This window comes from Pogona vitticeps, chromosome 4 (genome assembly GCF_051106095.1).
Source record: "Pogona vitticeps strain Pit_001003342236 chromosome 4, PviZW2.1, whole genome shotgun sequence".
In the NCBI taxonomy this organism is placed as follows: Eukaryota; Metazoa; Chordata; class Lepidosauria; order Squamata; family Agamidae; genus Pogona; species Pogona vitticeps.
Window position 1 is genome coordinate 3,626,452 of NC_135786.1, and position 27,766 is coordinate 3,654,217.

Sequence of the window (27,766 nt, forward strand, 5' to 3'; positions counted from 1 at the left end):
GTACCGGATGCACGGCTCTGTGTCTCACAGCCATTCCAAGCGGACGCGCTTTCCCTGCCACCAGCTCAGAGATCCTTTAAATGCCAGCGGCTGGTCCTGGGATTCCTGGCAGGCCAACCAGCAGCAGGGCTGGATGGACCATTCGGGGTCCCCGAGAGGGAACCGTGGGATGGGACCTAAGAGCCCCTCATGCGTGCTAAGCCCTGCACAGAGGCCGAGAGGAAAGCTGCAGGGCTCCCCATCTAGTGGACCCAATACAGAACGCAACAGGGAGGACGAATGAAGTAAAACATTAAAGTCTTCACCAATCTTAAGTTCGCCCGACCGGGCACCCGTCAGATGTGCCACAGATTGCATGTCCGTTTTTCTCGACATCGTGGATCCTGCATGTGCTGCCCCCACCCCGGGCCAAAATATATTGGGACTACAGCTCCCATGATCCCACACCCTGCTCTCCTTGGCTGGTTGCAGCATTATGGAAGTGGTAGTCAAACACATCCCGGAAGCTCCAGATTGTGGAAAGCTCTCGTCATTTGCACCCTGGGGTGGGGGGAGGAGGGAGGGCACAGCTTGTCTGCCACCGACGGCTGAAGTCATTTTCTCCCAGCTGTGAGACCCTGGCAAGCTGCCGCTACCTGAGAGGGTCACGAAGAACTGGGAGCAACACGGGCCAAGGGTAAGAGGCAACCTCAGAGGGATCACGATTTGCCCATCCAGGCTCGGAGAGAGCAAACAGCAACCCCTCAAAGCGGCTTCTGTGGCCACGAAACACCCCCTGCTTTAAACAAATCATCTTTATACTTTATACAGAGTGCTGTCCTCTGAAGATGCCCATGGCCACAGAGACTGGCGAAACGTTAGGAAGAACAACCTTCAGAACACGGCCAAAGAGCCCGAAAAAACCCCACAACCATCTTTATACTGTCTGCTCCTGGAGGCCTCCAAAAGCAGTGAGTTTGTCACCAAATGGGGTGCCCGGCCTCGGAACCCCACAATAAGGATAGTGGGACTTCCAGTGACACCCAGTTTGTGATGGAAAATGTGGGCCCCCACAAATCCCCCCAAAAGCCCCACTTCTGCTCTTGACGGAGGGTCCCAAAGGCACGGTGCAAGCAGTTCTGCCTCTTCCCCTTCCAAAGGGCTTTCCCTGGCAGGAGCGGGAGGGGGAAGATGGGAGGAAGACACGAGGCGGCTGACAAGGGAAGACAGAGACCTCGCACTCTGCTGCAAACTTCCACGTCGGGGGGGCTCTTCCGAAGCCCCTGTAAAAAGCGCAGCCTAGACCACAAGCCGGCCGACGGCGCTCCAGAGGCCACGGAAAAGAGCCAGCCCCCTGGGTCCCTCAGGAAGTCGTTTTTATTTAATATGATAAGAAGCAAGTCCACAATACAAAATTTAAAAATCAGCCCCAGTGCGACCCCAACCCCCCACCCGGATTTTCTTCATCCCACCAAGATAATGAATGAAATAAAGGGGAGTGGGTGTCCAGTGCGGATGGGGAGGGGCCGGAGAGCCCCATTTGGGCCCCCCCATCTTTTCCCTTCCCTGGGCGAACGGGGGGGGTGGAGCCTCACGCAGGCAGAGATGGGGTTCTCAAGGCACCCCCGACTCCCCTTTCCCTCATCCTCCGCCCCCCCCGGCTATTCAGACAGATGGGGACACCTACAAACACACGTGGCCGTTACAGGATCCAGTTACTTAAAAGAAAATGAAAAAAAAAACAAAAACGAAAATCACTGGCGATGCAGGGGGTGGGTCGTTGGGGGAGGGCGGGGGGTGGAGGTGGGCAGCCGGCCTGGCCCAGCCCGGCTGAGCAGCCCAAGGTCACTTGTCCTTCTTCTCCAGCTCCGTCTTCCCTTCTTTGGCATCTACGGCAGGCACCTCCTTCGGGTTGGTGTTCTCCTCGTAGCTGGGGGGGGAGAAAATGGGGGGGGGGAGAGAGGAGGGAGATTAGAAAGCTCCATTCTGCACGCCCCACCCTCCAGCAGCCGTTGTGCGGCAGGCGTTCTCCTCTGCCCCAGAAAATCCTAAGCGCCCCCCCCCCAGACGCACACATATAGGGTGGCAGAGGTGGTGGGATCCCGGCAGGATCGACCTCCTGAGATTCACGGGGCTCCCATGCTGGGCACCTTTAAGAAGCAATTAAAGACATGGATGTTTCGGCAGGCCTTCCCATCACGTAACTCCTGACCCCCTTTCTTTCTTCTCTTACTGTTTTTTGTTTGGTGTATTGTGTATCGTAATGTAGTGTTTTTATCACCTAGAACAGTCTATTTACATTTTTGTTGTATCATTTTATGATTGTTAGCCGCCTAGAGTGGTCCCCGCTCGACCAGACAGGCGGGATATAAATAAAATAAATAAATAAACGTTGGATGGAAATTTCTGCATCCGCACGGTTCCGGTAGCCACGTCCACATTTCAAACCAAGATCCCTTCTCCGTTTCTGAGCCTTATGACTCAAGTCTGAACCGATAAGAGGCACAGGGGCTGAAAAAGGCCACCCTCCCAGGCTTTGGGGGGCTCAACAAATTTTTCTAAACACACTCACTCACTCACTCACTCACTCACTCTCACACACACACACAAAGTCTCCTTACATCTTTTTAAGGGTCATAACTGCAATTTCACCCCATTCCCTTGCCTCCATACACAGCAGGCGTGGACAGAAACGAGCAGCCACCAAACCCGGCTCCGGTGCCTAAGGGTTTTGTTTTTTGCGGGGGATGCGGCGTGTGAATTCCTGGGGTGCCATTTTGTTCTCGCCCCATAGACGACACAGCCCTTTCAAGGTGCCTTTTTACCTTCCACCCTTTCCACAGATCTCAGCTCGGATCTGACCGGTGGTGCTGTGAGCCGGGCCACCGTCCTTGTGGCCACCATTCCTTGGGGCAGCTCCGGATAGCCCCCCCCCCAAAAAAAGTGGTACTGCGACATTCTGCACAGGCATAAGCCTCCGCTCACAGCCTAGACAGCTGGGGCCCTCCCAGTGAGCCCTGCAACCCCCATAAGCCCCCACCCTGCACTGACTCGGGGGTGGGTGGGTTGTGACCCTTCCCCTCCAGCTGAGGAGGGCTTCTTTAAAGCAGTGGTCCCCAACCTTGGGCCTCCAGATGTTCTTGGACTTCAACTCCCAGAAATCCTGGCCAGCAGAGGTGGTGGCAAAGGCTTCTGGGAGCTGTAGTCCAAAAACATCTGGAGGCCCAAGGTTGGAGACCACTGCTTTAAAGAGGTGGCCTCTGAAGCCCAGGCACTTCCACAGCAGAAAACAGTGCAGGAAATCAAGCCCACCAGCCAAGCCCAACAGATTTGGCAGCCAGATGGAGCCGAGAAAGGCTCCACATCCCACCACTCTGGACAGCCCATGGGGTGGTGGTGGGTGTGGTGGTTCTCAACGCAGTCGACGAGAGCAAAACCAAGCAAAAACCTAGGCCCGCAAGTCTAGGATTTCATTCCGCTGAGCCAAAGACAAAGCCGCCTTGTGGGCCACCAAGCCAAGCTGGCCCTGATCCATACACCCATCAGGCTGGCAGTTCAACAGAAAGCACTCTAAAATAATAGCTCGGGGGGAGGGGGCAACAGGCATGCAGATTTTCCTCTCCCAATGTCCTTCCATAGAGAACAGCTCTTTCTAAGGATGCAACACTGCTCTGGCAGGATGGAGCCTCCTAAGGAACGATGACTAGAGAACTTTACTGGTGGAGGCAGGTCCCTGTTGGGGGTGGGGAGGCAGGCAGGCTGTCCATAATGGATCCTGGATGCCCCCCTCCCCGGTCAGGAACACGCTGGCTGAAAACGTCCATGACTGGCAGGTGCTTGAACTCAATGACCCCCGGGGATCCCACCAAACTTCACATATCTATGGTTCTACCTTTACTGCAAACACCCCACGGATCTGGACACCAGAGCAAGAAGGGGCGGGTGCCACTTCCAGAGCCTCTGGCTGGCCCACCGTGAGGAAGCAGGGCACCGGCTGAGACAGCCTTTTGTTTTCGCTTCAGGGCGCTGCTATTGTCCCAATGAGATGCGACGACAGGTTGAGAGACACGGATGGGAGCGAGGAAGCTGCCTGGTAACTCTTCAAGACACCGCCAAGCGTAGGGAAGACAACTTCCTGTTTTGATCTTGCCCTTTGGTAGACCCAAGACCACAGACTAACGGACCGACCAGCGAGCAGGGTCTTCTCTCGCCTGCAAGCCCACCTACCCCCTCCTCAAATTCTGCCCAAGGAGGTCCCGGGGCAAACCAGTCCAAGATGCTTTCAGTCTCCGTATCGGGAGAACGGCAGGCTGCCATGGACACGAAATAAATATTTCACCTGGCTCGGGTGTGATTCCCAGTCTGGTCGCCCACTCTGAGGGCTTCTGTTTTTTGGCCCAGTGACTGAAGCCGCTTGGAGGAGAAGCTGGCGCTCCTGAGACTTCTTGGGCAGACTTTCTCTGCAGAAGCCCTCCTTAGACAGAGCAAAGCTCAGAGATCAATGGGCTCTGTTCTAGAGAAGATTTTAAAACATGCCAACTTCTGAACACGTTCAGGTCTCAGTACCTGGTTAGAGGTTAGCAAAGTGCTTTGGGGAGCCTGGTTGCAGTCTGTGCAGCCTCGGGCACAGAAGAGGGGAAGAGAAGCCACTTTTAAGCATTCTCAACCTAGAATGCCTTGGAAAGGTTTCCCATATGTCAGAAAGGACTCAACAGCCTGTGATTTGTAGGTCTCGGATATTTATTTATTTTTTAACCAGGTTACTGGAGTCTGCTAGCATTTCCTGTTTTACCTTTCAGCTTTTGAGATCAGACTGGTTTCAACGTACAAGCTTGTCAGGGAACCCATACAGGGTCAAAAACAAAGGGGAAAAAACCCACCACCTAAGTGAATCTTTCTCTTAAAAAAAAAATTAAATATTGACTGGCCACACCCCTCCAAGGCTGCTCTTCTACCTATGATCCATTAGCACTGCTCTACAGCTTGGGGAAGTTCTCTCTTTGAACTACAACACCCATTATCCCCCAGCCAGCCACAGGGCTGGATGGATTCTGGGAGCTACAGGCCAGAGAGACAAAAAGTTCTCAAGCTCCGCACACAGGAGGGTGCTTTGCATGGGTCCCCGGCCCCCAAGGTTTGAGCATCTGGCTCTAGCCCACCCCCGCCCGCCTGCCTTTTCGGCATGCCGTTTCTGCCCCCCTCAGCTGGGCTAACAAATGCTCTCCCCATCCTTCCCCTCGCCGCAAGGGTCACTGAGGCCTAAAGCTCTGCTCTCCCCCCCTACCTGGCTAGAGACACACGGGCGGACGGGCGGGCAGACAGGCAGGGCGGGCCTGGCCCGAGAGAGCTACATGGCGCTGGGGTTTTGCGGCCGGCGTCTATGGGAACAGGACAGCGTCTGCTGCATGGAGTCAGCGAGGCTGGATGGAGAGCCGGAGACACTAGGGAAATGGGTGAGCCTTGGGGTATGGGGCAAGATTTCGGCAGAAGAATCGTAGCTGCAGGAAAAGAGACAAACAGACAAGGCGGAGAGACGGGAGAGGAAAAGGGGTGGAAAAAAGAAGAAGAAAGGCTTAAGAATGGTGGCAGGAGAGGGGCAAAGCCCATGGCCACAGCCTCCGTTGCTCCACCTGCTCCCACTGTCAAGCAGATCGGGAGAAGCATCCAAGGAAGGGCTCAGAGGGCAGACCGAGGGGAGAGTCACCGGGTGAAGATGCACACTGGCTGGCCTGGGCACACTAGGAGCCCAAGGTGGAGTCCCCCGCTAGGCTGTGCACAAGGTCAGTGCACGGACAAGAGGGCGGCAGACAGCCAAGCAAAGGTGCTGTGACCCTGGGATTCTGCCCAGCTCTTCCTGCATGCAGGCGGTGTCCAGCTTCCTTCCTGGTCTAACCTCCCCCCCACCAAACGTCTTTCTGTTAAGAGCGGCACAAAATGCAAAAGGAGATTCCATAAGCAAGGAATCAGCACAGGGGGGAGGACGGCAGCCAGCTCTGCCCAAGGACTTGGGAGGACTACTGTACGTTCAAATCCCACCCACCGCTGCCGTGCAGGTGATGAGGTGGCCGGCCGCGAGTGTTGCCTCACAGGGACGTTGCGAGGGGGAAATGAGGAGGAGGAGAACCACAGAGACAAGGCAGCCCCATCAAGGAAATGAACCGATTGAGGAAAAAAAAAAAACTTGCATGCACAAGGAGGCCACGGTGGGAAGCTGGCTCTTGGCCACGGGCACAGAAAGAAACAGGTGCCTCTGAACCCCCCCCCCCCCGCCCAGGGCCGGCTGTGCAGCTTCTCTACTCCCACAAAGGGAGGGGGGGGACTCCAGCTGAAAGGCTTCTGCATGGACCGACAACAGTCTGGACAAAGTCTGGACTACTGGCGCGACAGGTCCGTCAGCGGCAGGGGGAGAAATACAGCAAATCTAGAGGCAGCTTTGCAGATCCTCACCCCAAGCAATGGGGACCCCACAGAGAACTTTAACCGGGGGTAAGGGGAGAGGGAGGGACTCACCGCATCAAACCATAAAGCCAAGAAAAGCTGCCAAGAGAGAAAACCAAACCACAGGACGGTCCCAAAGCCTCGAAACTAGACCTTTAGCCTCCCCACCCCCCAGCATCATCCTCTATCCAGGCGTGTAAAGAAGCCCCATCCCCCTGGGTGCCAAAACAGGGAGGGGAAAAGGGAGGGCACCTGTCAACACTCCAGCAACCCAAACCAGTGGGGCAAGCTGGGTTGGAAAGGTGGGTTCCTTGCTCCTTCAGCAAGAAACCCGTTTCCACATCATTTGCTGGGAGGGAAAAGGAATTTTTTGCACCCTGGCAAGAACCCTCCTCCTCTCCAGAGGCAGAACTTGCCCCACTCATGCAACGTGCTCCGTATGGCAGGGGAAGCTCAGGAAGGACGGGCAAGACCTGCAGCTGGAGGAGGAAGGCAGCTCCCAAGCCAAGCCATCCCACCCTCACCCCCCACGGTTGGGAGCCAGCTTTCGCAAAGACAGCTCTGTGAAAGCCACCCCATGGGGACCCCCTGCCACCCAAGGGAGCCGAATGCCTGCCAGCTGTGCCAGGGCAGCAACTTCTGGGTGAACAAAAAAAATATACAGAGAGAGAGGGGCTGTCCCAGGATGGAGAGAAGCTGGCTTTGGTTTCTGAAAGGAGCCGACTTCTTCATGATTGTCCAGATCCACAAACTGCCTCCGTACCATGCTCCGTCTGTTTTAATGTCATGTCCTGCCTAAGGACAGGAACGGAGATGCCTTGCCTTGGAAAAGGCCATGCCTATTATCGATGGACAAAGCATGTGCAAGAGAGGCCACTGAGCCACAGAGGAGACGGTGCCTCTGCTGCCCAAAGGAAAAGGCCAGCCACGAAGCAGCCACAGAGCCTCCACCTCAGGGCTCGACCACTGCCCAAAGCGGCCGATACAATCGGGCCAGGGCCTGAATGCCGTAGCAGGGCCAACCGGGGGCAGCCTCCTCTCCTCCAACAGCATCAGCGCCCATCTTTGCAGTGCACAGGATTAGAAAAGACCCTCCGTTGACAGCAAGGTCCACCACCACTCCCGTTGTTGCGCAGCCCTTCCCATGTTCTCTCCTCCCAAACCCGGCTTCCATTCCCAGGACCTATAAGGAAACCTCAACCACGAGTGCTCACTGGAAGGACAGATCCTGAAGCGGAGGCTCCAATCCTTTGGCCATCTCATGAGAAGAGAAGACTCCCTGGAAAACACCCTGATGTTGGGCAAGAGTGAAGGCAAGAGGAGAAGGGGACGACGGAGGACGAGATGGTTGGACAAGGTCATCAAAGCTACCAGCATGGATTTGACCCGACTCTGGGAGGCAGTGGAAGACAGGAGGACCTGGCGTGCTCTGGTCCACGGGGTCAAGAAGAATCGGACAGGAATTAACGACTAAACAACAAGAACAACATAAGGAAGCCACCAGGAAAGGCTCATGGCCTGTGCCAGCCTCCCCGAGAGGGCCAAGAGAGGGGGGGAACAGGTGCCCTCCCAACCTGGGTGAAGGTCAGGGCGCCTGGGAGGTGGGAGGCCGGCTGTCATCCCCCATCCGCGCTGTCAGCACTCCCAGGAAACGGTTGTGCATCAAAGGGACCTGGAAAGGAGCCGAGCGACACCACATGACACCTGCCTGCATTCCTGGGGGTGGGGATGGGGGAGAGCCTTCCGCCGGGGGGGCCAAACAGAGGTGCTTTTCTGTGCACCCACTTCCTGCCCCCCCCCCAAAATCCCACAGCTCTTTCAAGGTGCTCCTAAACTCACCCGGGGTGAAAGCTGGGAAGGATTCAAACCCTCTTCAAGCAATCAAGCCTACAAGGAGAGACAGAGAACCCCTGGGATTTCCAGGAAAAGTGTGTGTGTGTGGGGGGGGGGTGTTGTTGTTTCCACTTTCATCCCCAGCTTGAGGAAAAGCCTGCAGGTGCTTAACTCCCTCTTGAGACCACTTCCCAAGGTGCAGAACGTGCACCGGCTCCTTAAATCCCAACACTCAACCTTGGATCTGGAGAACTGGGGGCCTTCTCGATGGGTCGGACTTCACCTCCCAGAATCCCCCAACCGCCAGCAGGGAGGTCACCTGGGCAACACCCCTCCACCTGTCTCTCCTTCCCTCTGCCCCATGGAAGCTCCTTCCTTCCAGCTCTCCTTGGCTCACAGCAGGATGGGTTCCTTCTGCCCCAGAGAAGGAGAGCACGAGCTGGGGGGGTGGGGGTGGGGGGGAGGAGGCAGTGGGTGGCTCCCTCAAAACAGATATGGGGTGGGTGGGTCCCAATCCAGAGAAGGATGTGCTACAGGCCACCCACCCTCTTCGGTTCTAGTGCTTGAATGCAAAAGCCGAGATCAACCAGGCAGAGCTGCGAAGATCGGCTGCCCTTTGCACAGAGACTCATCCAGCAGCTTTGGGAATCAAGGGGTTGGGGAGGTTGGGGGGGGGACGGCCCTTCCTCACCAGCCCTTCCTCACCAAGGGCTAACCATCTGAGAGGTGTGGTGCTCAGAATAAGCCTGGAGGTCATTATACCACCCCTGCCCAGCCTGCAATAATTTCATTCTAGAGCAAGATATGTGGAAATAAGCTGTGGGGGGCTGGCAAGGCTTCTGCACATGTTCAGAGGCCCTCTTCTATTGCCTCAATGCACTTTTTCAAAAAGGCAAAGGTTAAATCTCAAAAAGCCCACCGCCGCCCCATTGATCCAGCAACTCGCTAATATTGTCATCCATTCACCAACCACCTGAACACGCCACACTGCAGCTGGTTTTGCGAGTTAAGTCCTGGGATGAGAGAGACCACCCAGGAACCCCAAGCTAGGCTAGGAAGGCATTCTGGCAACAACCCTAGATAGCCATTGATGCCAGTTACGGCTAGCAAGGCTCAGCTCAGATGGACCCAGGGCCTGGCTCCTCGCCAGGAGGGCCAGGTACCCCTCCTCCTCCTCCTCCTCCTTCGCAACTCCTTCGGCCAGATTGGAGCCCTGCTCCCTATTCAACCATCCGCCACTCTCTGAGGATCAGGGTGTTAACCCCAGCCAGCTCATGTCCCCCCCCCTCCCCAAGTGCTCCTCCTGCTTTAAGAGACCCCCCACACCTTCTCTCCACCACCACCGCCAGGGGCTCCTGCTTTGCTGCAAATCCAGCCGGCCCACGGCCCACAGGGGGTCAGCAGAGGTCGCCAACATGTGCCATGGAACACCCGCTTCGTCTCACGATCCAGACGCCAGGGAGAAACCCAGAGGAGAAGGCACGGCTCATCTCCGCCTGCTTCTCCCCACACCATCAGCAAAATGGGTCCAGCCTCTTCCAGGAGGCCTCCCTCCCTCTCTGAAGCAGAGGCAAGGGGAATGTCAGAATTCGGTCCTCATCAGCTTCTCCGGTGGCAGAAGAGACCCCTCTTCCTGACAACAACACTTTAGTGAGTTGTCAACCAACTTCCTAGAAGGTGGACAGGCCTCCCCCGAGCCTTACCGTATTTTTCGCTCCATAAGACGCACCTTTCCATAAGACGCACCAGTTTTTTAGGAGAAGAAAACAGGAAAATATAATCTGTTTTCTTCGCTCCATAAGACGCACAGACTTTCCACCCCCCTGTTTTGTGGGAAAAAAGTGCGTCTTATGGTGCGAAAAATACGGTAATTACTGCCCCCCCCAAGAACTCCATGCTAGAGCTTTCTGGCCTTTTGCATCCAGCCCTGCCCACAAGCAGCACCTGCCCCCCCCCCACGCATCTCTGAAACTCCACCAGGCTCTTCAGCTAAAGGGGGGGGGAGAGGAAGGGCTCCCCATTCGTGTCCTGATGGGTGAATGGAACGATCTCAGCCGGCCCTGGGCAGCAGCAGCTGCAGCCGTCCTCCTTTCTGGTCCCGTCCAGGCAGCTCCCCCACTAGCCACACAGGCCAGCAACGGGACCACAGAGCCAACGCCGAGCTCTCACCTGAACATCTCCGCCACTTCTCCCTTCACCAGCGCGACCAGGAGAGGGAAGCCGATGCAGGCGGGGACCAGGTACAGCAGAGCAGGCTGTGGAAGAACGAGGGGAAACAAGGCATTACGGAGAAGGGCTAAGGGACCGAGGCAGGGCCAAGAGAAGCGAGGACACGGAGCAGAACGGGGGCCGAGGAGCAACACGGCCGTGCAGCCAGGGGCCCCCGGCTGCTGTGGAACTCCAGGTCCCATCAGCCTCTGCCTCCACAGCCAGGACTCTGGACTTCCAGGTCAGTAGTAGCCTCCATGGCTCCTGATGCCAAGTCTGCTGAAATGTGGGGCCGTCAGAAACTTACAACTGGCTCAAACGGATGCGAGGAGACTACTGATCGGGCCCAGCCGTACGGATCATGTCACTCTCGTTACAACAGCTGCGCAGGGGTCCTGCCCCTTTCTGGGTTCACCGTGACGTCGTCACCTACAGAGTCTCAGACCTGTTGCGTCCGGGCTGTCGGGAAGACCGTCTCTTCCCACAGAATCTGCCCAACTTGTAAGGCACGTTTGCCAAGGACACGCGAGAGGGGCCTTTCCGGGGGCAGCTTCTAAACGGCGTACCCCATTTCCCACTGAGGCAAGACTGTCCTTCTGCTGGGACAGAAAAACCTTCCTTTTCAAGCAGGCGTCCGAATCCTTTGGTCAAAAGGGAGTTTTAGTGGGGTATTTGGCTTGTTGTTCCGGTGCTTGCGATTTTGCGCAACGTGTCGCAGGGTCGCTTTGGGGCTGCGTGCTGTACACTCCAGAGACGGGAGCCAAGATGCGCACTTGGAATCCAAAAATGGGATCACACCCTCGGGCGATCATCCTTTCCTCCTTAATGCCCATCCCCAGCATTAGCCGCGTCCCACGGCCTGCAGTCCAGAACCACCACCACCCGCCACCCATAAAGCCCACGTGGCCTTGGGCCGCTTGCCGTGGCAGTGGCTCACCTGGGCGTGTTTGAAGACGTGCATGATGAAGATCGTGAGGCCCAGGCCGAAGATGTAAGCCACAAAACTGGCGTAGAAGTAGGTGTGTGTGTTCTTCTTGAGGCTGTGAGCGGGAGGGAATGGAGGGGAGAGGGAATGTTAGTGAACCCAGAAGATCATTACTTGCCCCCACCCCCCCAAGTGCTGCTCCTGCAGAGAACGTGCACCCCCCACAGTAGCTTCATCAGGCTTTTCCCTCCTCCTCCTCCTCTCCCCCCCAGCCACTGATATTTTTCAATATCGGAAAGGCCTGTTTCAGCAAAACTCCGCCCTCGCTCAATGTTGCCGTATTGCAAATTCAGCTTGTCGGCTCGCAAACCCAAGCCACCCACCCACCTCCCCACCCCCCGAAACTCCCAGGTCTCCTTCCAGACACGCACTTACCTGATGTCAAAACGCAACAGTAGGGCAATGAAAATTCCTAGGAACAAAAAGTCAATATTAGGATGACAATAACGGAAAAGGGGCCTTGTGTAAGCAGACCAGCCTTCTTTTATTCCTTCTTGGTGCTTAGGACCTACTTGCTCAGACGGTGCAAGATTTCCAGCAAGCAGCCCTGGAGGTGTGTGTGTATGTGGGGGGGGGGAGAGGATGCTATTCTCCAAAGCACTTAAAAGGCTGCACCTCCCTCTTGTGGCTGGAGATAATACTTGCAGGTCCTCCGTGGAATCCCTGGAGGGAACAGATTGTGGGTCACAGATGTCCCCCCCCCGGTCAGCTGTTGTGCCAAAATAATTCTACGCCCACACTGTTCGTAGTTCTTGAACCAAGTTGGGGGCAACCGCCACGGAGGGCCGAGATCTGAGGAGTCACGCCTCCCTGGAAGGCATCAGGCCAGGGGACGTCCACCACTGGGTCCTGACCCAGCGTCCCGTTTCCGGAGAAGGGAGTTGCGAAGGAGGGAGACTCAGGCCCGGGGGCCCCATTGGGGCAGCCACACCCTGGCTGCGAACATCTGGTGCTCGGGGCAAAGCGAGGTTGCCCCCTGGCCATCATTGGTCTTCAGACCAGGGCTGTAGAATATGCAGCTCTCTAGATCCAGCCATTCTCAGTGGGGCTCATAGGGTCCCCTTGGAAGGGGGCCACAGACTGGAAGCTGTTCCTTCACACACGCCGCTATCAGATTCATTATGCAATTGATACGATCCTGATTTGGATTATATTTCTTTCATACTGCGTTCATAGCCATGACCCAAAAATAAATAAATAAATAAAAGGTTGAGAATGGCTGCTCGATTAGTCACTGGACAACAATTCCCATGGGGATGAGAGCTGGAGGCTGCTGTCCAGAAACATCTTGAGAGTCATCCCTGATTGAGATGGGCGGCAGAAACGGTCTTCTCCCGTCCATGGCTCAGGGTACAAGTCACACCTCCATTTTAAGACGATCCCAGTGTTTCATTTTAAGCTGCTTAGTTTCTGTGTTTTTATTTGGTTTTGTAAACTGTTATATTTTACAACTTCTATGGTTTTCATTGTAAAAAAAAAAAAAAAGGCTTGAGTAGCCACTGAGTGGAGGAACAAATTCAGAAACACATCAAATAAATGTAAGGCCGAGTATACTTTGTGCTGGTAATCTCAATGAAGACAGACTGGACGATTCCAGACAAGTAGGGTGATGGGGGAAATGAAAGATTTAACAGCAGCCATCAACCTCCTTTGGCTTTCACCCACTTCCTCCTGCCTGCATTTCTGTCCTTCCTTTCTTCTGCTTCAGAGGATCAGAAAGGCATCATTTTCCATCCCAGAATCAAAAGCACCCCAACCAGCCAGCCAGCCACCCGAGGACCTTTCCAGCAGAACTGTGGTATTCGCACAGTCCATCCTTGCTTACCTGGGATAACAATATCCCCCAAGCCCAGCATGGCGAAGTGGTCAGCTTCCAAGCCCCTCTCGAGCAGATCTTGGGGGAAAACCACTGACAAAAAAGCAAGAGAGGAAAAGACAATCGATACCCACTAGAGGAGAGCCATGTTAACCTTCAAAGTCAAGTCTTAATCAACTCCAACACAGATTCACACCTTGCCCTTCCCACTGTAGAAGGCAGCTTTAACGAGAACATATTACATCATTATTAAAATGATTTCCAATTAGAACTAAAGAACATCTAACAATCAACAGTGTCAACAGACCAACCCACTGCTGCTCACTTAGGGCTACGCAGCTTGGCTAGAGAGGGTCAGTTCCGGCTAAATAGGGTCACTTAAGGTCAGGTGGAGATCCCATAGGCCATGTGTGATGTGATCTTTAGACCCACATGGCACAGCAACCTGGGGTTTGGTCCTCTGTACTTTTTAAAGAAGATTGAAAAATCGAAGGCTTCCTTTCAGATACTGAAGGAAGCAGGAAGCGACAAAGTGGGGGAATTTTTATTTATTTTCTTTACAATCCAGGAAGTGAGTTTGCGTTGTCAGAGAAAGAAAAGCTGTAAAGAAATGAAAATAAATCCCCCCTTTACTCGCTGCCACTTTTGGAAGGAAGCTTCAATATTCTTCTAGTTCCTCTAAAGCATATAAAAATCAGTGCTGCCCTAGCCAGCTTTTTTTTAATTGGCTCCTATTTCTGTGCCATGAGCAACAACAACAAAAATCTCCTGGTTAACCCCACATCGTTAAGTGGTTAAACTGTCTGTTCAAACCACTAATGATATGGGGAAATTGAAACCAGCCAACAAACTGAAGCAGGAAACCTCAAGGTGCTGGCTCACCTTGATTTGTTTCTAGCAATTGCATGAGTTGGAAATGAACCAAAACAGGGTGATCCCACTTGCACCAAAAAAAAGAATAAGCCTCTGATAGGGGCCAGAAAGGTACAGGTAGGAATGAGCTGAGGGTCTGTTGGTTTGCTCAAGCAAAGATGTCGAATTGCTGGCTTTGAGAAACAACAGCCTGTCCCTGCAGTAGACCAAACATCAGGCTAAAATGCCCACGGAGTCACCCCCGGAGAAGCTTCAGAGGAGTCTTTTATTTTCCATAAAGGCTAAGAGACAGGAATGCAGACAAAGCTTTTGACCTTCTAAAGAATGCCCTGTCACTCCAGATGCTAATACTGCCATGACGCCATTTTAGCTTCCTCCAATAAAGGCAAAGCCAAGCAGTTGAAGGGTGAGATACTCCCAGCTATGAAAAACCAGCACCTTGAATTGGGTTCAGAAACTTGCCAATGAAGCAATGAAGTTGCTACGGACCTGGCTGAACAGAATATTACTGCCTCACTCTGGCCAGAAGACAAGGGGCAGTATTATTCTGCACCAGCTAAAGCAAAGACATTCATTGGGTTGCCGTTTTCACTGCCCTTCCCTGCCCGCCCCACGTCCAGAGGACTGCAGCTGGAGAAAGCAACTCACCTTTGATGGGTGCCTCAAACGACTTTGCCACAGTCACCATCACATTGGTGCCAAAGACCTGGGGGAAAAGGAGGGCAACGTCAGAGGGGAAAGCTCCCGGAGGGCCACGCCTGCCGCTACGGCCAACTCTCAGGGAAACGGCGCGCTCTTGGGAAAATGGTAGGCTGCAACACCCACCCACCCAACCCCCTTTGAGTTCCTATGTTTCTTAACTCATCTTTCAAAATGTTTCTCCCAATCTACTCGAAAGGGTTAGCGGTAACAGTAAAAATGGCACATTAAATATAATGAATGCACAGCAAAATCCTCGTTGGCCAGCTTCAGCAACAGGAAGCTGAGCCCATCAGTAGCTCCTCCAGTCACCTATTCCTCTTCGCCTCCACCATTCTCTGGTCCTCAGTCCCCTCGTCCCTCTTGGCTATCTAGAAAGACCCAACCCCAGGCCATCAGAAGTGGGCTTTCATCAGAGCCGTGGCGGTATCGTCTTGCTCTTCCTTCTTAACTCATATTCCTCACAGCATGATCCGTCTCACAAAACCTTCGGCACCGGCCTTTTCACCCAGCCCCTTCCCAAACCTCCACTCTACATTGCACCCATTTCCTCTGCCAAGCCAACCTTCCACACGCCAGATTTCCTTTACATTCGCCAACCGAAAACACGCAAGCGCCTGGAGGTGGGTTCTTCTCGTGATGCATAGACCAAAGAACAGGAACACCGGGGCAGGGAAGCAATGATTTCCCCGCAACCCCCCTATGTACAGGCGTCCCTGCCTCCACCTCCATTTCAGCAGGCAGGTAAGAGCCTGCACAGAGGAGGGGGAGCAGCCAAAGAACCAGCAGAGCAATGGCCAAGGCGGAGACCTGCTCTCACCCAGAAGACGTCGTAAATGAAGAGGCCACCAAGGAGAATACATCCCGTGCTGACGTTATTCAAGTGTAGGAGCTCCACCCCGTTGAGAGAGAAGGCCAGGCCAAAGAGGTTGTTGGCAATCCAGTGCTGGGCAGACGGGTGGAAGGAAGGAAAAAGCACATTTCAGCACCCTCTCAACGGCAATGCCCTCCGCGCCCTCTAAGCCCCGAAAGGCAGGCCCGTGAGCCGACTTTCCGGGCCTGGCAGCCCGTCTCTCGGCCAGGCGGCCCCAGCGTGCCCAGGGGCACCTCCTGCCTTACCTTCCTCAGCAGATACCAGACGCCAACCACACTGCTCATGGCCAAGCACACCAGGTCCTTCGTGTCGAATTCATAGTTCACAATCTCTGCAACAAAAGCCACCCCGGGGCTGTCATCTTTAGCAGCTTCTTTAATACAAAGGAAGAGTCAGGACCGCGTTGCCCAGCAAAGGGAAAAGGAGAAGGGGCACACACAACCGAGTTGGCAAGAAGCCGCCGATGCCCAACCCAGGCCCACCCCCCCCACCCCGGAGTCTCCACAAATCTTTCATCTGTTTTTAGAGCCATACGAGTCGACAGCCAGCATGGCCTATTCAAGCAACAAATGACATTGTTTTCCCAACACAAGGTGTAAAGAAGCCAATCCCGTTCTTTCCCTCCTGCATTTTTTCAGCCCCTCCAAATCAAGCCATGCTACTCTCTCTCGGCTCTGGTCCTGGTCTTCCTCACCCAGTTCGCCTACTGTAGACTGCAGCCCCTTCGAACACCTGGGGAGCTACCAAGCGGAGTTCAGACATGTGTGGCTCTCTGAAAGCCTCCCCCCCACCCCACGTTTTGACGGTTCACCAAGGCTGTTATGGGCTGCATTTTGTTTGGGGGCTCCTCTGTTGCGTAGGCATGCTGCAGTCCCAGTGGCAAGCACCCACATTGCTCCTGGGTTTGGTCACATGCTGAAGCTGTACATGGCTGGCACCAACATCTGGCATACACATACACATACACATACACACACACACACACACACACACACACACACACGACAGCAAGAGGCAATGAGAAGAGAAGGGAGACAGAGACACCAGGGCACCTGCCAGTGTTTCAGGACACCGAGCTCGTTAAAAGGAAGAGGGAAATGCTCAGCAGATCCTACTTTGCCGAACTGAATAAACAACAAGGAAAATGACCAAGGAGTTTTCAGCATCCTGGCCAAAGGATCAGTCAAAGTTTTGGACACAGAACTCGGAGGAACAGGAACGCACGACGCCAGCAAAGGAGGCCCCTGGTGCACGCAGGGCGGAAGAACTTGAGAGCCCCCAAGCCTTATGGGACCTCGTGCCTAGGAGTCGCCCCTCAACCGAGCGCCACCCAGGGAGAGCAGAGCTTCCTCCAAGAGCCCTGTGATGTCTGCAGCTGGTGTGCCAAAGCCAGCATCGTGCCCAGGAGAGATGGGAAGATGCTGGGCTTAATGCCACAAGGTCTGTCCCTTTAAGGTTTCCTCCCTGGCAGGATGCCCACGCACGCACACTCTGTCTGCCAAGAGAAAGGCAAGGCTTCAGCCGAGGTACCAGCCCTCCGGAAGAGGGCACTCACAACCAGCCTGCCCAGGCACAATGCTTCCTGTTGGGCTGGAAAACTGTATTCAGTTGGAGAAGACGAGCAATCAGGGCTCGGGGAAAGGGGAGCGCGGACCCATAGAGAAAATCCACCCAGCACAAGACCCAAGGGCATGCTAAGCTGACTTACCTTCCTTAGATTCCCCAGAGCCTTGAGTAAAGAGGAGCTGGTACTGTTTGTTGGGGAAATTGGCTGGGAAGAGCTTGTTCATCATGGGGCTGAAACGCAAAGGGAGGGGAGAGGAAATCAGAAGGAAACAAGTCCACTCCGTAAACAAATGCAAGTAAGAATCACAGAAAGAGAAGGGGAAGGCGCTGCGTCAGGGAGAGGTAAGCTCTGCGGCTCACCCCAAGTTTAGCTCAAACAGGGGTGCTCCAACAAAAGCATTTGCAACAGGGCTGGGACGGAATGCACACACATCCAGCAGAAATCCAGGCACACGGATATGTCCCCTTTGGCAGGGACAAAAACGAGGCGTGGGAGGAGGGACGTTGCGTAGACGTCAGCTTTATGTACCTTTTCACATACCAAGCTTGGGAACAGAATAAAGCCACATTTAATATTAAACCTACAACTAGTGTAGACTTATTTTCCATGGAGTGTGCACAAAGCCAACTGATCAGTTACGCCGTGCCTCCTTTATGCAAGAAATGGTAAAGCCTATGAGGAGGGGAACTGGCAGCCAGAACCCACTCATCTGTGGCCTTCTGTTTTTTTTTTTTTAGCTTGTTGTTATTTAGTCATTAAGTCATGTCCGACTCTTCGTGACCCCATGGATCAGAGCACGCCAGGCCCTCCTGTCTTCCACTGCCTCCCGGAGCTGGGTCAAATTCATGTTGGTTGCTTTGATGACACTGTCCAACCATCTCGTCCTCTGTCATCCCCTTTTCCTCTTGCCTTCACTCTTTCCCAACATCAGGGTCTTTTCCAGGGAGTCTTCTCTTCTCATGAGATGGCCAAAGTATTGGAGCCTCAGCTTCAGGATCTGTCCTTCCAGGGACCATTCAGGGTTGATTTCCTTCAGAATGGATAGGTTTGTTCTCCTTGCAGTCAAGGGGACTCTCAAGAGCCTCCTCCAGCACCACAATTCAAAGGCATCAATTCTTCGGTGGTCGGCCTTCTTTATGGTCCAAGCTGTCACTTCCATACATTGCTACTGGAAAAACCATAGCTTTGACTATGCAGACTTTTGTTGGCAAGGTGGTGTCTCTGCTTTTTAAGATGCTGTCCAGGTTTGTCATCGCTTTCCTCCCAAGAAGCAGGCGTCTTTTAATTTTGTGGCTGCTGTCACCACCTGCAGAGATCATGGAGCCCAAGAAAGTAAAATCTGTCACTGCCTCCCAAAGCTAATTTTCTGTACAAGGGCATGTTAAGAAACTGGTACCTGCCAATACAGAGGGGAAAGAGGGAACGGCTCTAAGGGGAGGAATCAGCTCAGAGAAGGGCTGCGAACTGCTCTGGATGGATCCCGATCACATGACAGGAAGCCACCTTCTCGTCCTGGTTTTGCAAAACTTTCAGCAACAATGGTCCTTCACTCTGAATGGTTCTCTTGCAGCTCAGTTGTCAAGAACATGTGTTTTTTAAAAGACACAATCACAGCACATAGCAATCAAACAATTAAAACTTTTCTTGCTCCTTTACCTGATGGTGTGAGAAAGGGCAAGGATCCCCAGGACAAAGAAATACATGGAGAGCAGCAGGTTGATGTATTCTTGAGAGAAGATCTAGAAGACAAGACAAACCAGTTCTCGCTAAACATCCTGTTTCCTAACTGTGCAATAACACACCAAGAAAAAATATGGAAGTGCAATTAGCATTTTTTTAAACTCTCATTCTCATCAGTGAAGTCACCTATTTTAAGAAAACCATTTTCCAGTTCTGAGAGAAAAAACAAAATGAGAAAGAAACGAAAGCTTCGGTTAAATGAGACCATTTGCCAGAATGCTTTATCATCTACCGGGCAGAATCTGTTTTTATACAGGAAGCCAGATTTAGGCTGAATATCTAACTTAAATGTTAGAGCAGTATGACAACAGAATCCCATGATCTTGGGATGTGTCGAGTGCTCCAGCGCTGGAGGCGTTTAAGAGAAAATTGTACAACCCTCTGTCCGATCTGTTTTGATTTGGATCCCTGCACTGAGCAGGAGGTCGGACTCAATGGCCTTATAGGCCTCTTCCAACTCAATAATGTATATCAAATGCAAAAAAAAGGAATAATGTGAAAAATGAATGACCAGCAAAATAAGGGCTTAAATACTTGCATCAGCAGGGCAGGGTAGCCTCTGTTTGAGTCTCAGTGCCAGCCCCGGATTCAAAACCAGGGTCACTTTCTCTCCAAATAACAGTTTTGGGAGCAAGAAAAGGTATAGTTTGTGGCTGAAGCAGGATGGGCGTTATTGAATTTTTCAGGAAACGTGTATTCTATTCGGGGGGGGGGGGAGATGAATCGAACAGAAACCCCTCCACCTCACCTCTCCAGCGCGAGGCTGCTAAGAGTGGCCATAGAACAGCATTGGGCTAACAGCAGAGACTTATCCGGTGCTTACAAACTTCAATTATGCAGACAAACCACAAAATAAAAAAGCAGCTTTGAAATTTGGGAAAACCAAAGGAAGGAGAAATCGGACATCCTTACGGGATTCAGCCATGGTGGTGCACCTGCAACTTTAGGCACCCCTTCTTTCGGAGGACCTTCCCATGAAATCAGGGTGACCTGTTTCTAAACAAATATACACAGGACTGAGCCTTCACGTTCGTTCTGTTCATTCGAGCCTGCACAGGGTGCCTTTACATCCATGGTGGGGAGTCGGAGCTCCTTAAGTCCCCCACCCAGCGGAGCGGGCCTTGATGCCTATGTAGAAGCAAGACCCCTTCCGGAAACAGTAGAGAAGCAACTTGCAGCCTGCTCCACATGACAGGCCCCCATTTGCCAGGCACAGCAAGAGGGGCGGATTAGTCACCACGGAGATAGGGAACATCCCTTCCATCCGTGGAGTGATTTCCTCTTGCCTTAAAGCAGCTGTTCCAAGATTCCGAGCCCACCGTTCTTGGAACTTGCCCCTGAATAGGGGAACAGGACACGGAGGAACTCAGCAGGGGATCAACAACCGAAGAGCCGGGCTGCTGCATCGCCATCGGCTCCCCTGCTTTACACCCATCGAGTCTGTGTCAGGAAATTTCAAAACGTGTCTCAGACGGCCGATCGAGATCATTGAGAAGGGGGCTCGTCTTGGAAAAAAAAAAAAGCAACACACTTCTTAAGAAACAGTCAACGGTTTCAGACTCGAGCTTTTTCAGACTGACAATTGGCCAAGACTCTGCCACTTCTGTGTGCAGAGCTTGGAAAAGTTATCTTTGGGGATTATAACTCTAAGAACCCCTACCATTAGGGGGGCACAGACAGGCTGACTGGGCATACTGGGAGCGGTTTTCCAAAACCTGCATGCAACCATCCCAACCAATCCGCAACTCATGTTCCTCTCTCCCAATCTTTTCATAGCATTTTTCACCTGGATTTTTCTCACTGTTCCCTCTGGTTCCTGTCCCAGTTTCCAAATATTATATGGCATGCTGGCAAGGAAACCAAAGGACTGTAGGTGACTATAATAAATGCTTCCTAATATAAGAATTACAACCAACAGTTCTTGGTCTACTTGATCCCCTTTGCAGTTGGGTCTTTGAAGGCAGAAGCTTTTGACTCTCCCAAGCTCACTGAAGCAGCTGCTTGGAGGAGAAGCGAAACCTCTCAACCTAACAAGAAAGAAGCCCAGTGGCCAAGTGTCGACTTCCAGATAACCTCACCTGGAGGACTGAGAATCTTCACAGATATCCTCCCAAGCTCAGGTACAGCTTGTCAAAACATTGAGGGCACAAATGCCATTTGGTGAATAAACATCACCCAGGAAACACCATTTGCCAGTTAGGACCATTTTGCTAGTACAGACCGCAACTGCCAGCTGCCCCCAGTTGGCAAATCAGAAGCATGAAAACCTTTTAGTTAAACAGCAACTGATTTAATATATAATAAAATGATCTTGTATTTGAGTACCTTTCCAGGTTCTTAATAGCTCAGGTAAGAGGTTGTGCGAACCTGTCCTAAATAGCCATTGTTTCAGAGTGGGGGAAAAAACCTTTCCAGGATTTTGTTCCGTTCACTGCTGTTACTGCCAGGATCTCAGGCCGTAGATGCCAGCTCTCGTACTGCCAGAGACTGTGAAAGGGGAGAAGCTTTGCACCAATGAGAACCACAGCCAAAAACACTACCTCTGGATGGAAGACAACTGTTTTTGGCACAACTGTATGAACTTGCTTCCCGTACCTGGAGACCTCTAAGGGGCCCAGCACATAAACCCCAACATGACCTGTCCAGGATGCAATCAGCGGAGTGGAAACTAGGCCTAGACTGTTTGGGGGGGAAGGGGAAGGCCAGCTTTATCCTCTCTGTTATGCGGCCCCTAGCTTAACCTGAAAACAGTCCTGGGTGCAACTGTGTCTGGCTGGAGCACAGGGCAAAAAGGGGGGGGAAAGAGAGATTGCTACCCTTACCATTTTAAAAAGCTCTCCTGCTGTCTCATGTGATAGTCTGACACTCCTGCTTTATTGCTTCAGTATTATTCTGTTTTCAATACTGTGTTTCATTGATCATGCAACCTGCTTCTCCCTTCTATTTCTGAGTAGCAAAGTGGGCTAAAAATAACGAACTGAACTGAAACCAGCCAAAAATATGTAAATATGTTACGCTGATTGCGATTAGGCATCCTTTATGTGATAGGAATGGAACAAGACACTTGCTTAAACACACACAAAAAGGGGAAGAGTGAGTAATGCCATCAGATAGAGTTCAGCACCCCCCCCTGTAACTTACTATCGCAATGTCTAGGGGACCCCTAGTTCCTAGAAGGCATCACGTCTGGCTGGTCAGTTATTGCAAACGGACCATCAGGAACATTTTTGCACCCTTTCCTATCCAAAAAAGGGCAGCACTCTTTCGTATGTAAGGATAAATGTTGTCAGTTCAATTCAGTTATGCAACAGGGTAAAACAAAATCCTCAGTAGTTTCACTTACTTTGAAGAAGAGATAAAGGCCGAAGAGTGTGCAGCTAGCAACGATAGGGAAACGGGCAGCGTCTCGGCTGGTAATGGTCTCCGGCATATCTGAAGCATTCTAGAGGAGAAGTGTAGCCAGAGGTTAGTCCCTTTGCTTCAGTTAGGTAATGTCCAAAACATATCTGGCCCAGGATAAATGGAGAGACACCCCCCCCAAGTCCCCTGCACAGCGCTTGAAGGTCTATCCTTTATTCCCCCCACTGGAAATAAAAGCATCATGGCATGGGGCAGATGGCTCACCCACCTGTCCACACCAGCTTTTATTGTTCCCAAGAAGGCTGGCTGTTTGAACACATAACTGTGTTTGCACTGCTAGGTCCCTGCTACTGTTCCATTTCAAAGTTATTCTTTCTACAGAACAAATTGTCTTCTGCATCAAAATGCAGAGGTGATGGAATGACAGCCCGAATGGTCATTTATGTGCTTTCATTACACTGTATTTGTTAATTGTAAGGGGACCCGGCTGGCCCCATCTTTGCTGTCCTTCTGCAAGCGGGCAAAGACCTTTCTCTTCAGACAGGCTTTGACTGGCTATCTAGGAAACAATAAATGGGATGATCTATATTTTGTTGCTTCAGAATCTGTTTTTGTAAATGGTTTAACTAACATTTTTAACATGATTTTATCTATTCTTGAAAATCTGAATGTAGCTTTTAATACAGTGGTACCTCGCTTAGCGATCGCTCAGTTGAGCGACGAAATCACTTAGCGATGGGGTTTTGGCCATCACAAGAGTGATCACTCAGCGATCGTCCCTATGGGGGAAAACCGCTTTGCGATGATCGCGGGGAAGCGATCATGGCAAAGTGACCCTTTTTAAACAGCTGATCGGCGGTTTCAAAATGGCCGCTTGAAAAACAAAATGGCCGCCCGCTGTGTGTCCTCACTTTAGAGGCACCGAAAACGGCTGCCCCTATGGAGGATCTTCGCATAAGGTTAGTTTTGAAGCCCATAGGAACACATTAAATGCGTTTTAATGCGTTTCTATAGGCTTTTAAAAATCACTTAGCAACATTTTTCCTGGAACGGATTAACGTCGCTAAGCGAGGCACCACTGTATTGTGTGGGTCCTTTTTAAAGAGAAAAGTGGGGCAAAAATATTTTTAATAAATAAATAAATATTGTGATGCATCTGAAACAAAGAAAGAAATAAGTGTTTCTGCTGTAAATTTGAGAGCAAACCAATGTCTTCATTTATTTTATTTATTTATTTAGGGTTTTACCCCACCCATCTAGATTCAAACGAATCTACTCTGGGCGGCTTACAGTCCAAGAAATATAAAGCAAGAATTAAAACGGACAATAAAAAGAGAAATAAGCAAAGTCCAAGATGGGGAAAACACAGGGAACTAAGTGATGGAAGCGGGGGGAAGGCCTGCCTGAAGAACCAAGTCTTCAGCTTGTTCTTAAAAAGTAGTAAGGGAGCCAAGCGAATCTCAGGGGGCAAGATGTTCCGGGGGCGAGGGGCCACCGCCGACAAGGCCCGGTTTCTAGCCCAGCCCGGCTAGATCGAGGGATATGAGTAGAGCTAGGTGGGAGCAGACGCTCTCCTCATTGAGCTTACTGCTCATTGCTTATACCAGTCTTGATGGCGGCCAGCAAAGTGCAAAAATCCTTTAGTCGGTTCCAATAGGACCGACCCTAATTTTCTTCCAGACTGCCAATTTGAACCAATTCTTTCTAAACCAGGTTTGTCTCTGAGTGTTTGGGTCATTTTAAAGAGAAAGGCAGGGTAAAAATCTTGCAATTTCAGATATTCCCAACCAGAAATTTAGGCAGGCCAGCTAGACACTTATGCATTTATTTGCAAGCATGCTGAATTACACCATCTCTGCACTCATCATAAGTCCGGTCACTGCTGGGGTCATGTTTATTTTATACCAGCAGACAGAAAACAGCTTAGAACGTTAACACACCATAGCGAAATCACACAGAAGTAGCATTTTTTGTCTTAAAATGGCTGTGCACAAACCCATGTTCTTCCATAGCAAACAGAGAGTACTTTTTCCTTATTCACAGCTTATGCAATACTCATCATTTCATGTAGGAAAAAGAATACAATCATCTAGAAAAGGCCTGGCATCATTTGCAGAAAACTGGACCTCTATGAAAGCAACAGAGAGCATCGGCCACCGCCTCCAGCTCAGGATAGTGAGCCAGTGTCTAGAGGAGGGACTTGCTTCCCTTTCTGACCCATTTACACGTTAACACGTCAGCCAGAAGGGCGTCTTTTGTGGTTCACACCTGCAAACCCTGTGGGGGAGGGGTGGGAAAAGTTTTTTTGGGAAAAACAGGGCAAACGTATCATACTGGTAATTACTTGTTCCTTAAACTTGGAAGAAAAAGAAAAGAAAAGAAAAAGTCTATCCAGGAGTTACCCGCATTTCATGGGCAAAAAAGCACAAATACAGAACAGGGTCATGAGAAGGCTTGGATTTCACTCTGCCAAGAAAATGCCCGGGGGATGCATGATGGGCAATTAAAATCATGATATTTCCTACCTCCAGAGGCTAAGTTGAGGACAAGATGCTTGGGGTCAGGGTGCTTTGGAAAAGGTCACCCATGACGGGCAGAAGCCCAAGTTTGGCCAAGGTAGAAAAAAGCACACACCTTGGGTCCTTTTTGGTGGTGGGGGGGGAAGTGGCACAGGGGTATTATAAATAAATCAACCAAAAAAACTGTATGCCCAACACCAGACGCAGAGGTTCCAGGTGCAAGGTTTTGGAGGGGGGGGGGAGAAATCAGAAGGCAAAGCCACCCACGGGGCAAAAAGGGGGGAGGGAGCCACTTCAGGCACGGCCACCCCCAATAGGGATAGCCTGCCCCTGCCCAAAGAGGCTCCGCAAAGCAGCTGGGAAAGCAAATCGCTCCCCCATCGCGCCCAGAAATTCCTCCGCTAGGCCGGCTGTCAGGGGGTGGGGTGGGGTGGGCGAGGAGGGGGGGTGCTTTGGGGGACATGCCGGTCCCAACAAACCTTCCTTTCCATCGTCGCTCTGCTTTCCTGGTGGCGGGGAGTTCCGCCGGCTCATTCGCGGGGAGGAGGTGGGGGAGGGCCACCAAAGAGGGGGGAGAGTGAGTAGAGGGGGTGTCTCTGCTTCCTTGCTTGCTTGCCAGCCCCCCCATCCTCCCCTTCCCCTTCCCCCCCAAACCACCTCACCCGGCGACCCACCTTCCCTTTCGCGCAGGTGACGGAGCGCAGCGCCCCGAAGAAAATGGGCAGCAGGGCCATCACCACCAGGCTGCCGTAGGCCAGCGCGACCCCTTCCGGGGTGGCGGGGGGCCGCGCCCCGGCCGAAGCCGACTCCCCCTTCCCGGTGCACGCCTCAGCCTGCTCCATCGCCTCGGCCTCCTCCGCTGGGGGCCCCACCACGGTCCGCACTTCCGGCCCGGCCGCCGAAAGCCTCGCCAGCACCCAGGGACACGTTCCCTTAAGAGCCGGAAGTGCCCCGCGACGCATGCGCGGCTGGCGCGGCGGCTCGAAGCGATACGGCGGTGGTGGAAGGGGGGGAGAGAGTCAGGGCCCCGCCCCCTAGCGACGGAGCCTGGCCGCCGTTGCTAGGGAGCGGGGCGCACGGGAGGCCTAGGCCTCTCAGCCCGGCCAGGCGGGATGGCAAGCTGGGGGGGGGGGGAGGAGGAATGACCGCGGGCTGTGCAGGCGCGGCTTTTTTTGGGGGGGGGGGGAGGAAATCTGCCAAGTCCCCCCCTCCAGCCAGCCAGCATGGAGTCCGGAAAAGCAACGCTTCCACGCTCTGCTGACCCATTACAGTAGTCTGTAGCTGCACACCCAAATTTATTTATTTATTGAATTTATATCCCGCCCATCTAGTCAATAGACTACTCAAATTGCATTCCTGCTCTTTGGAGCAATTTTGCACCCCGATTTCCATACTGCCAGTGTGCAAAATAAAATAAAATAAAATAAGAAAAGAAGCACCACAGGGAGATTCCAAAATAATCTTTCCCCACCACCACCTTCTCTGCCTCCTGTGTTGTTATTTCGGTGGAGTTGGTTACCTGCGCAGCTCAGCATGGTCTAGGCACGTGGGGGGGGGGGGAGAAAGAGGAGGAAAACTTCTGGTGGGGGTGTGTGAAATGGAATTTGATGAGTTAGGGTGGCGTTTCTTCTGGTTCTGTTGGTGCTTGGCTCACCCAAGGCTTTCCAATCTTGCTGCTCTTTTCAGGGGAAGGGGGGGAATCTCAGTCTGTAAGGAGTGGGCAAAAGGTCAGTAACCCCACACCCAAATAAGTCAAAAGCCAGAGGAGAGCGTAGAGCGGGTTGGAAAGATCACCCACCCCAAACACCTCATTCATCCAGCGGTTTCCATCTCTCCACCAAGCCCCGCAGCTAGATCTGCAAATAAAAGGCCCCCATGCATGCAGCATCCCCATGTCATGGTACCAGCCATGGGCACGCCTCTGTGAGCTGCAATCAGACTCTTTGTGGTGTTCAGAGGGCTGCAAGGAACCTGCCTGGTCCCACTCTTTGATTTTATTGTTGTTTAGTCGTTAAGTCATGTCTGACTCTTCGTGACCCCACAGACCAGAGCATGCCCTGCCCTCCTGTCTTCCACTGCCTCCTGGAGTTTGGTACCAAATTCAGTTTGGTCGCTTCGGTGACCCTGTCCATCCATCTCATCCTCTGTCTTTCCCTTCTCCTCTTGCCTTCAAACTTTCCCAACATCAGGTTCTTTTCCAGGGAGTTCTTCTCATGAGATGGCCAAAGTACTGGAGCCTCAGCTTCAGGATCTGTCCTTCCAGTGAGCACTCAGGGCTGACTTCCTTCAACAGGGATAGGTTTGTTCTCTGTGCAGTCAGTACAAAATATAAATGCAAAAGCAGGCAATACCTTTCCAGACTGCTAAAAAAAAAATCACAATGTGCTAGCTTATGCGGATCAGGACCATTTGCCCATGTTGGTTAAGCCTCAAATCCGCTAGAGGGCAGCACAAACCCACAGAGTGGCTCATCGTGAGCTCAAGAAAGGCCACCCCAAACCAGCTATCTATCTACCATCCTTTTCCCCTGGTGTTATGAGTCGGGATGACTTCTTTCTCTTGCTCTTCATTGGCATGGTGTTTTAATTGCAGGGCAAATTACTGCTTCCACAGCTTTGCACAGGAAGCTGAGAGCAAAGGGGTGGTGGGGAGCAGAGGATGTCTGGAAGGCCCGAAAAGTCAGCTCACATTGAATGAGTTTGCCCAGCTCTTGAGGTGTTTATTTCATCCTGTCAAGATGAATCTGAGGAGATCATAACATAATAGCATGGAACAACAAAGGGGAAAAAACCCAAGAAGATACGTAATACTATGAATATTTCAAATGCATGGGAATAAAGTCAGTAATCGTACAAATATGCATGTTTAAATTATG

General features: G+C 52.2%; 1 protein-coding gene across 5 annotated transcripts; it reads right to left on the minus strand.

Moving 5' to 3' along the window:
• Nucleotides 1-1,220: 1,220 nt before the first annotated feature.
• On the minus strand, nt 1,221-25,868 carry HM13 (histocompatibility minor 13). 5 transcript variants are annotated; one of them, XR_012086087.2, is made up of 13 exons: nt 25,566-25,868; nt 22,356-22,454; nt 18,929-19,011; nt 17,414-17,502; nt 15,951-16,036; nt 15,652-15,777; nt 14,781-14,838; nt 13,269-13,352; nt 11,819-11,855; nt 11,396-11,498; nt 10,420-10,505; nt 5,264-5,477; nt 1,221-1,909 (listed from the first exon to the last, which is right to left on the minus strand). XR_012086087.2 is itself a non-coding variant. In XM_072996624.2 (12 exons), the coding sequence occupies exons 1-12, from the start codon at nt 25,851-25,853 to the stop codon at nt 1,825-1,827; spliced, it is 1,224 nt and encodes a 407-aa protein (XP_072852725.2). In that variant the 5' UTR covers nt 25,854-25,868; the 3' UTR covers nt 1,221-1,824. The 5 variants fall into 5 exon arrangements, 2 of the variants coding, with proteins under 2 accessions (XP_072852725.2, XP_072852724.2); XR_012086086.2 differs by having other exon boundaries at nt 15,951-16,075; XR_012086085.2 differs by having other exon boundaries at nt 15,951-16,078.
• Between the last annotated feature and the right edge of the window lie 1,898 nt (nt 25,869-27,766).

Bases quoted from the DNA above. Each gene is read 5' to 3' on its own strand.
- HM13 (XM_072996623.2), bottom strand. From the start codon at position 25,853: ATGCGTCGCGGGGCACTTCCGGCTCTTAAGGGAACGTGTCCCTGGGTG. The intron at 14,839-15,651 runs GTGAGAGCAGGT...CTTTTCCCCCAG, and splicing joins TCATTTACGACGTCTTCTGG to GTCTTTGGCACCAATGTGAT. The intron at 11,856-13,268 runs GTAAGCAAGGAT...TTTTGTTCCTAG, and splicing joins GGGGGATATTGTTATCCCAG to GAATTTTCATTGCCCTACTG.